We start from the raw sequence: 11,379 nt of genomic DNA on the forward strand, positions 1-11,379 counted from the left end.
AGTTTCATGGAATAAAAAATTGTTTGTAATATAGATAAGGTAGAGACGTTTCTAAAATTTGTTAATACATACTTTTATTTAAAACGATGCGTTTTATTAAAAAATTGGAAAATGTAAAACTTGCATCGATTCGAATTAGGCAACGACCCGCTACACCAACGACCTCAAAAGTTTCAGAAAATTATAATAAAATATAATATATTATATATATTAATAATATATTATTATATATATATATATATTAATAATATATTATATAATGTATTATATAATAATATATATAATAATATATTATATAATAAATTATAATATATTATAATAAAATAAATTAAAAAGTAAAGTTGTACGGCATCAATTACTTTCTCAACGTTTTTACGTTTCAGAGATCTCAGTAAAATTAAGAAGACGTAACAGATTAGCCTAGAAATTAACTTTCAAATCCGAGGTAATTGTTTAATTATCGTGGGATGGTTGAAGGATCATAGAGAGCATATTTCAGAGATACCTTTATTTAATGATTAACGTGCATTAGCTCTTACATGGTTTCGCCAGTGCCATCGTCTCGACACGTTTCACAAACGGTAACACAATATCGTTAATACATATTTCGAGCACAAGAACAACATTATCGTGTGCATTTGCAGCAAAAAATGAACACGGTTGTTTCCTCCATCGGCGAGACTGTTCCGAGAACGATTTCCTACCGTTTCGTGTCTTCGCCACAAGCATTTTCATTCGCCGTATCGTGTCGATTCTCTCCCCTCGCTTGAAAATGATCGCTATAATAAACAACGGTCGCATTTTATCGTCGCATTCTGTACAGCCGTTTCTAACAAACTGCGCCTGACACTATTTACGCAAAGTTTCAATGCCTCGGTGCGTGGATATTGTTCGAGGATCTTCGTGGGCAGTGATTGATGATGACTGCGGATACCAAAGCAGATTTAACACTATCCGATGCGCTCCACGGTTAATTTGACATCGCACCCAACGGGTGCCATTGTACAGTACCGCTCCTAATTAGTCGAACGATTTTGCACGTTTCGAAGATGAAAGTTACACAGAAAACGCTTTCAAGTGACAAGCTTACAGGCTACGTGTGTAAATAGTTCCTTTATTATTTTCTAATTTTTATCCAGCTGACCCTCGTTAATCTTTGCAGAGACCACCTATAATGGTTTGCTGCATTTTCTCTTAAATTTATAGGTCCTTTTGAACGTGTGACGAACGGAGTGTACATTACTGGGACATTAATTTATAATTTCGGAAGAATTTATGGAAAAATATTAAATGCTACAGCTTCGGAATTATTTTGATTGCGTGTAATAGGATTAATATGCTCATCTTTCATTCTGATTATTTATTTAATACTTGAACGACGGACTTAATTTCATTTATCAACTTTATCGATGTACTTATTATTTGTATTTATATTCATTGTATCGCGTATACAATAAACAGTATTAACATTAACTATCAGAAACTAGAGAATCAAATGACGATATTTATGCTCGGGGTCCAAATAAACTTGAGATCTGCCATGTTAAAAGGTTTTAGCATTTTTTGTAGTCAAGCTTTTCTTCTGATATTTTATTACCTTTCTGCAAATTTTGTTATTATTGAGAATGAATGATTTGGATCGTGCTATTTAACTCGTCCCAGTAGATTTTAATAAGTAGAGAAGTAAGTAAGGCAAAATAAAATATTTACGTTAACAGTAACATGCGACAGGTATACTTACCTCCTAAAAGCGGGGTTAAGTATCAAATTTCTATTGTTCGAGTAATTGTGTGCGGTACTGTGCAGTATAAATCTTGATTCTTACGCACAGGACATAAACGGTCTGGCCAGCTAACTTATTAAATTAAACTTTATAATAGTCATTTTTGTTTCGTATAGAAGAACGTCGAACGTGCGAAAACATTTCTCTGTTTATAATTGTGACACTGAAGCTGAAATTATTTCTTTTATTTCATTAATATTTAGTGTATTGTTTAATTTGTCCAGTTCATTTTTCGCATCTCTCAAGTATTGTCGAATTATTTTGTAAAAAGTTACAAGCAGCGTGTCAGAAAGTGAAAATGATTTTAAGATAACACATTGTGATTAGACTGTGAACTTTTGTACGAAACAATAAGTATTAATTGCAAGATAGTAATTAGTAATAGTTTCTAAATTCTTTGGACGCTTTTACTGTGTTTAAATGCATACGCAATGTAATTATCATAAAACGTTGTTAGATAGTAATAATTTTGTATACAGTTATTTAATTCAATTTCTATAAATAATAACAATCACTACATAACAAAAATGTCGTATCATAATTTTATGGACGTTATTAATATAAATAAAAGCTTCGGATAAAGCTATAATATAATTAATATAATTAAAATTATTGTGTAATGTTTGATGTAATGAATCAATTAATCATTGAATTTCTGTTTTATATTTTACCATAAGACATACAAGAACATTTGTTGATTTATTTATCCAAAATGCTAGAAAATTACCGAGACAATAATAGTTCCTGTTTATAAAACAATTTGCTTTAACAGATCGACGTTCTGCTATACTCATCATTTGCGAGAGAAGATGATTTGGAACAATTTAACGTTTATATATACTTTAAATATATTCATAGTTCATTAATATTAATAATAAAATAACGTTACTCAACGTTTGTTGCATTTTAACAATGTGCAAGCTGCGTTTGTAATTGCACAATGTACGTAATTATTCATGGCTAATCGGTGTTGCTCGAAAACATCTCCGAAGTCATTAAACGTTTTCTTTTTCAATCGTTATCAGCACTAATTGTTACACATTAATCATTTACGTATGCAGATACAACGTTAACAAATTACAAACATGCAATTATTCATTCGATGAGTACAATTTCATCAATAATGACGTTAATGGCGCATCAATGTCGATAACACGGAAAATTCTTCGTATTGTTCTCCCGTTGCACCAGCGCTGTGAATAATATAATCAGCTGCCCGTTTTCCTCCAAATAAATATACGTACCTGTGAGTTATAACAATGCAGGTAATGAGAAGAAAGTGTACGAGCAAGGTGTCAAAGACTTCGTTACATTGAAAAGCTTTCTTAATTGCTGTACTCTGCTTGCATTCGTATATCGTGTATGTATGTACTTACACTGATACACGAAAGTATTCGAACTGTCTTCCATGCCATATATTTAAATAAATATGCATTGAAGGGAAAATATGCTTCACGGTATATTAATAAATTTCAAAATACAGGAAACTTTCGATGTGGTATAAAACGTTGCCTACGTCATATAAGCATTCGAACGGCTTATAAAATTAAGTTAAAAGATCATAAAACATTGTTTTTTTAATTCCTGTTACTAGTTTTATATCTTTATTGTTTAATAACACGTACCGAGAAGTTCGACATTTTAAAAATTATTATTTTACACGATTTCATGATTTGTTCGTAGTATGTATTTTGTTGTTGTTGCAACTTGTACGACTGAATCCACTTTATGGGGATGGACAGTCATGTATACCACACGAATAAATATAATTTGTTGTCTTAATTTGTTAATGCATCTGAAGAAATTCGGAAAATTAGTATTGAATATAGGGAAAATCAACCAAAAATGCAAAAATATTAAAAAAGGTCGATGTAATTCGATGTGTTTTTATATTTTTTTAATTACGTAGGCAACATTTTATAGTAAATCGAAAGTCTTTTGTATTTTGACATTTATATACTCTATACTTTAATATACCGTAAAGGATATTTTCAATGTATATTTATTTATATATACAGCGTAAAAGTAAATTAGACTACTGTTCGAATACTTTCGTGAATCAGTGTACATGTATATAATAGAATAACAACTAAAATTCGGAGAAATCAATTCCCTTGTTAATGCTTTCAATCTTCTTTTATTATACACTCAGAGTTACATGACAGACTATGTTAAATCGCGACAACAACGTTATTGTTCAATAGCTCGAAGCAGAACGGTACAAAGAAACCTGAACGTCTCTCGTTCGTGTTTGAACTTGTGGCGGCTATGTTCTTCTTAAACATCTAGAGATCGAAGCAAGCAAACGAATACGTTAACAAAAATATATAACCCTTTGCCCTCGACGCCGTTCTGTCTCAAGAGAACTAACAAAAATACATCCAATCACGAAAGATTCACAGGCAGAAAGGTAAAAGCGTCGCGGTGCGTTCACGCTGTCTCACATTTTTGGCGATTTATCGAATACACAACAAACTTTGGCAAACAATCTTTCCAATCATCGTGGTCATGATCATTTTCAGCGACGCTGTTCGAGTGCAATGGGCAAACGTTTTTCCTTTTTCGGCGCAAAAGAATGAGAAAGTTGACGCGTTGGCTGCTAAAATCAGAAAAATCACGCGATCTCAAGGAAATTGAAATCGTAAATTTACGATCGATCCAATCTGCACGCTGCCGCGAATTCGAAGTTTAGTGTGCTCGAATATTTCGTGACACATTCCGATGATGAATGTTCCTCGTGTGGCAGTCAACACGTTCGCTAGAGAGAGCAAAGCTTAACAAAGTGAAACGGGGGAAAAACAAATGCGACGTTCACCACCGTTCGAAAAACACTCGGACGATTCGAAAGAATGCTAATTAAACGCCGAACCTTTCTGCTCGAACACGACTCTGCGAGTATTAGTCCTCCGTCTTCTTCGTGCCCGTACAATAGTTTTTCTCCTACTTTTTATTTAAGACACATTTCTCTTGCATTGCGAGTATACATATCATCTAGGAGAGTTTCATTGAAAAGTCGAGCAACAGAGATAGCTAAAAACGGTTGAAACTTCGTACGTGCGCCGGGCGCTGTTCACTCGCCACCGATACCAACGTCTATATATCTCTGCGATTAGAATTTCTCGTAAAACTCTGTCGATCAAATATATATATATGTATATAATATATATATATATTTATAGTTCATTTAGATTTCTGTATAGGTATACGCGTGTTCCTTCCCGGTCCTGATCTCTCGATAAAACAGCATAATAGAACGTCTACGCGAGACACGTTTAGACGCGGGGCGTTCGCACCTGTTCGCGCGTGAACGAAGATTAAAGGCGAGTCTGCCTGAAGAACTTTCGTAGTCGTTATCAGACACGCTGTCAACGGTCGCTCTGCCATTCCTGCTCGCCGGAAACACGGGGACGCTGGATCTACGCGGCCGGCCCCGTCCCGAGCAAGAAGTTTGCTTGATTCTGAACCGTGAAAACGCCGTCCGCGGGCTGGAGGGAAACGTGATTCGACTAATTAAAACTCGTCACCCGGACGCTACCGTTCGAAAGCGATACGCGGCTCTCGGGTCAACGTTCAATTACGGCTCGATCGCTTTTACATTTAAAACACGTTACGGATACAAACATATAGTGAAGATACAGTTTATCGCCGGCGGCTGTCCAAGCGCGGCGGGAGAAAATGATTAGCGTTTTTCTGTTAACATTTTTTCCTTTTTTTTTTGGTTTTCGTCCCCGACGACGATTATTTACACGCCGAGAGACAGAGAAAGAGAGAGAGAGAGAGAAAGAGGGAGAGAGAGAGAGAGAGTGAGAGAGAGGGGCGAGAAAGTTTCCGCGTTAAATGAATCGCCCTGGCGACCGACGCGACAACGGGGCCGAAAACTAATTGTCTGCTTTTCTGCTGGTCTTCCTTTTCTTTCGTTTCTCTCTATCGGCTTTTCCTTCTCAGTTTTCCTCCTCCCCCCTCGGTTTATTTCGTTGTCAAACAAGAAGAACTTTCGACTGCGCCGTTCCGTGAGGCGGGCGAATTGACCACGAGAAATCAGATACATGGACGATACAATGCGACGCAAGGAAACGGTAAGATACGTCTCTCGGTTCCGCGGGGACAGCGAGTTAGAACGAGGTTTTCCCGAAAATAAAGTTTCCCGGTGTGGTCGGCTCGTCCGAGGAGAAATATTGCTTCCAGAGGTTGGCGAATTTCTCCCAGGTTATTTCCTGGCCCTATGCAAATAGAAATCGTGCGGTAGAATTAGTGGTTCTCCAAGCGGCGCGCACCGGCCCTGCCTCTTTTCGGGGGTACAGGACTATTGGATGCCTGGAATTAATGACCGGTTTTTCGTTCCATTGCTTGCGACCGACCCGATGAACGCGCTGATACTGTTCCTGGCTGGTCGGTAGATTCTCGGTTTGATGCACATATGGAGAAACTGAGTACAAATCGATTGCGAAACGTTGGAAACGTAAGAAAAATTAATTGTTATATTTAAGTAAAGGTTCTCTCTTCGATTCTGACGATTAGGCGCGGTTCTTTATGCGAAATTATGACTCGTCTGTGTCAGTCGCGAGAAACAGAAGCCAAGCAGAAGTGTTTATCTATCTCTGATTATATTGAGAGGTTGCAAACTATGTATTTTGATTTGATCAAATACTTTTATCTATATGTATTGTTTTAAATAGCAGCTACCCAATTTTTGCTGCACACAAATGCATAAAATCCGCAGCGTATTGGTGATGCATTTGTGTACGTTGACAGCTTGATATTTTCGACAACTTCTCACTGTGTAAACGACGTTGCTTTGTATTAGTTTCCGAGGTATTTCTGCAAAACTGTAACTACTATTACATTGAACGTTGCGTGTACAATGTGGCGGCATACAATGTGTTAGTATAGTGCGACCAATTATCTATTGTTTCTGTGCGGGAGACACGTCACGGTCACCGAAAAGCAATCTACGTAACCGGTGAGCTTTTTGAAACGAATAATGAAGACCTGACACGGGCCTAACCTAGTTCTAAATAATCTAATCTATATTTATAACGTTCAAGGTATCTTAAAAACCGTTCTCGAAAGCTATAAATTTAAGTAGAGACTGCAAGCTTTAAAATGAATCTAGTTTTACTGTTGAGTGATCTCTTTTTACAAAATTATGAGGATACTGTTGATTTTTATGAAAAATAAGATGTTTCTATGTTAACTGAAAGAAATAGAAGTTAGATACCAATATTAGTATGCGGAAAGTAATATAATAATATTATTACATTCTTTCGTAAATAAATAAAATTTTTAAAGTTTTTATAGGTCAGGGTTAAGTCCTATTTCACCTACTCACTTTTCCTACACGTGCATAAAATCCGGAGTCCGATCATAACCGTTTAGAAATTGATAATTTTGTCAAATTTTTGATGATACTTATGTAGTCTGATTGTGATAGTCTGACAAATCATCATGAATAGTCTCGTGATTGAGAAGCGGTCAAGGATTGTCCAAGTTCACTTTGAAAATCAGTCGTCGATTTACGAGACTTATAGACGACTTCGTGATTTTTATGGCGCACATAATCGTCCATCGGAGGTCCAATCGTCCGATATCGTCTATGTCATTGGAATGTACGTACCGAAGAGAATCTTGCCGCTGTAAACCGAAGTATGCAAGAAGATCTTTTATCGAATCGTCATCGATCACAGCAATTGACAACTTGGCAGTCAACATTGTTCGGTGTTGTTCATGACACGTGGTCGACATTGCTCCAAAAAGTGATCCAACATTAGACTAACTGTATGCCATAAATCATTTTTTAATATTAATGCTACGAATTGGTCTTTCGAATGAAGAAGGTTTCTTATCAAAAGTCAATTGCTAACGTTATTTCTTTAAATTGAAAGCTCTATCTGACTTTAAGAATCACTCTTTATAACTAAAAAATATGTTTAATATATTTGAATATTTCGTATAACTAAAAAATATGTTTAAATGTATTTGAATATTTCGCGAAACTAAAAGGATATAGTATCTTGGACTTCGGTGATCACTTCAGGATCACAACACGTCAGATCATTGAATTTATATTCAGATCGTTCATAATGCGGATGAAAACGCGCAATGCGGATGAAAACGTGTAATTTCCGAATGCGAAGATGATTCTGATCTTCGATCGAAGTAAAATTTTGTTTTCAATTCATCAATACTGCAGTTTGAAAGCCGACAGATTTTCTTTCGAAATACTTTTTGGATATTAATTCATTGCTAATGCTCATTACGAGTGACTTTCAACCCCCGTGCGCCTTTCGTAATTAGTCGAAAAATTGCCAAACGTTCGCAAAGAATAAGGCTTTCGAACTCGGCATCAAAGATATCGGTTTTCCGGAAGACTCAATAGTGCTGTACCCCCTAAACGCATTTTGCCACTTACGACTCCCAATTTTTTGAAAGCCTCCCTAGCTTCGGATTCCGTGACGCCGTGGTATCTGCAGACGTTACAGAACTCGTTCTCATCGATGGATTTATCACCTAATGAACATTAGCGATAGATCTCTTTAATAGGTGTTCGGTTCCGTTGACCTAGAAGCCGCTCCAGCGTCTTCCGATGGAAGCTCGCTGGATATTAAATTACAGTAATGCTTCGATAACTGTTTAATTTCCACTATCTATCAAGCATTCAGCAATGAACCTTTGTCCTTCGCTCCGAGAAAAGTGGACAAAACATACCGCTTTGTCCTATCATACTCGGAACGAAAACTATAGAAAAGAGTAAAAAGATTGGTCCCAGCAGTGTCTGTAAATCATGGCCAATTAATAACGTTATCACTGTAAATATCTTTCGCATCCGATTCAAAATACAAGTCTTGATCAATTCTCACCATTAATAATAACGCAAGTATTTCTCTTCTTCAGAACTGTGCTTAACTATTTATCATAGCATTTTTGCAACAGTTATCGAAGCGTCGCTGGAGTTTCAAATAATGACAATTATTAGAAGTAAAGAGACTCAATTGTCTAGAAAATAAAATAAGCGTCGTGCTTTAGCATAGCTAAAGATTATCAGATATACAGATAGTTTGCTTCAACTTTTCCTTGAAATTGTTAAAGATTGATTGTCAGTGAGTTTGTCGATCAAGGTTCGACGTTAAGACTTTTCTAGTTGCATAAAACTGTGGTTACATAAAACTCTAGTAGCTTCAGATGTTCTTACACAAGTGTTACGTTGCCACGAAAACCACATAACGTAACCTTCGATCGTGTTTCACTGATCACTGGACTACGAAACTTCGTGCGAGATACAATTTTAACATTTATCTTTCCGAAATGAGGGGAATTCCACGGGTCGAACATGAAATAGATATATTATTCATTTTTGTTCAGGTACGTAGGTACATTTCAGAAAATAAAGGTGCACAGTTTGCTGATCAGGAATGTGCATTCCGGAGAAATTGAAAACGAAAGGAACTTACCAGATGCGTCAAACAACTGGAACATCAAAGTCATGTATGTTTCCTGCCATTCGGATGGATTCGCCGGATCGTTCGCATATTCTTCCCACAATTCATACCACTCTTCTCGACTGACCTGCGAAATGTCAGATGCAAAATAAAATAACCGAACGAACGTGAATAAATCGATCGTCGTTCTTTGTGTTTTCTTTTATTAGTCTCTTCATATTTACAAGAAAGGAAGACTATATGTATTTCAAAAACATCCTCATATGTGACAGTTTCAATTAGTCAGTGATGAATAGACCGCAGATTTTTATGCACAATACAACATTTTTTCATCAGTCACATTTACAGTCGATCACCAAAATATCCCGACAGATTTTAAAGCGGAAGAACTGTTTCAAAATTGGACCGAACGACTCGAATTTTGTGTCAAGATGATGGAAAAACTAGATTACTAGATAATATCTGAACGTATTTTTGTAAAAATTGCAACTGGTTGAAATGACAAAAAAAATTATATCCATTAGCTTCCTTATCTCTGTCAAGAACGAAAATCTGAACAATGCGTTGTGAAGGTTTCTATAACTTATATGTTTGCAGAAAAAATAAATTAATGTTGTTATTAGCTACAGACAATTAAAAATCGTGAAAGTTACATCTTCTTAAATCTTTCAATGCTTGTAGCTTGACTCTGAGACTTATTAAAAGCATTCTTCAGATTTTCGTTGTAGCATTTCATAAAAAAGTTAAAAAAATATCATTTTTTTAAAATAGTAAACCATTTGCTCTGATATCTCAAAAAGATGCGAGCATAGTTAATTTTGTAAAAGTTGCGCATGTTTTTCGAAATTAGCTTTTTAATTTTTATTAGAGACGTCATGCACGATTGCGTGTAAATACTGCGGTATAACTTTTTACCTGGCCGTCTTGATCTGCGTCGGCCCTTTGTCTCAATCCATCCCACATTTTGAGCAAATTGTCCTTTGTGCTTTGAACTTTGGGATTGTCCGGAGTCCAGCCTCTGCATTCGGTGATTCGCTAAAATTAAAAACGGAGATCTAGTGAAGACAATATTCATGTGTACGACTGTACTGAACAAATTTATTCATTTTTTAATTTAATCGTATTTGTATTCAGCCTTCAGTATTGAAGCCTTGAATATGCTTCATTTAAATATTACTACCTCAATCAAGTGCAATTTTTAAATTACGAATAAATCTCCCCATGTAAACGACCATTTTAAAAAGTACTTACTTGCACGGCGAGGTCTAGATCCTTCTTATCGATCGCGCCACTTTGATTGCAATCTGAAAGACAAGCACGAAACAGATCGTCATTTTTTTTCAATATACTTAAAACTTACGTTAAACATTTTCACAAAATGATGGTTTCACGATTAAATGAAAATTCATTTTATTTAGATCAATGAATTGATCTTGAAACGCATTCTCTGTTTACATAAAAAAAAGTTTCATTTTACACACAATTTTTTAAACGAACTATAGTTCAGAAGATGATTAAGGTAGAATCCATTAAAGTAGAAACATGCTAATGTCACGTCACGTGAAATCATATGACATCCGAATAGCGCGAGCCTGCTTATTTCCATTATTTCAAATCTGTTAGGGAAAGATCGGTATCGCGTCACGCTGTTCATATGTTGTCACGCGTAGACGGATTTCATTCACACGATTTCGCGTGATTTCACATAATTTCACGCGAGTTCACGTGACGTGATACACTATGTTTCTACCTTTAGTTTCAGCGTTGCAACTGCATCGGAGCATTCGAAAAGCAAGACAATCGAGACTCCCCGAGTTCAGTATGAATTCAGCAACCCGTTTCCGTCGATGTAAATATTTCTTCATTGCCTGTGCATCGCTGCCATCGAAAATGGAATCCACGTATTATATCAGTACACAATTTCATATTCCAGTCAGGGCTTTTAACGTTTAAATGTACATTGATTTCTTCGCGTCAGGCAACCTTCGAAATCTTTCATAAGGTCTTCATTTTGAAATATTCATATCTCCTCTCCGCCTCTCTCTCTCTCTCTTGCTTTCTTCCGTCGGACATGAGTCGAATCTTTTAGCACGTTAAACTCCGGAATATTTTATATGTTCAACCAGGTCAGTCACGATTTTGATGGCAGCAATGGTAATT

General features: G+C 36.1%; 1 protein-coding gene across 1 annotated transcript in view; it reads right to left on the bottom strand.

Moving 5' to 3' along the window:
* Window positions 1–493: 493 nt before the first annotated feature.
* The window catches only part of Scp2 (Sarcoplasmic calcium-binding protein 2), a 102,033-nt gene continuing 91,147 nt past the window's right edge, over window positions 494–11,379 (bottom strand). The window contains exons 3-7 of the mRNA XM_033477322.2: window positions 10,471–10,523; window positions 10,135–10,254; window positions 9,232–9,346; window positions 8,193–8,290; window positions 494–6,003 (exon numbers count right to left, since the gene is read on the bottom strand). Of these exons, the coding sequence (XP_033333213.1) occupies window positions 5,896–6,003; window positions 8,193–8,290; window positions 9,232–9,346; window positions 10,135–10,254; window positions 10,471–10,523 (494 nt within the window). The 3' untranslated portion in view covers window positions 494–5,895. The remainder of the gene's footprint in view (window positions 6,004–8,192; window positions 8,291–9,231; window positions 9,347–10,134; window positions 10,255–10,470; window positions 10,524–11,379) is intronic.

This window comes from Megalopta genalis, chromosome 13 (genome assembly GCF_051020955.1).
Source record: "Megalopta genalis isolate 19385.01 chromosome 13, iyMegGena1_principal, whole genome shotgun sequence".
In the NCBI taxonomy this organism is placed as follows: Eukaryota; Metazoa; Arthropoda; class Insecta; order Hymenoptera; family Halictidae; genus Megalopta; species Megalopta genalis.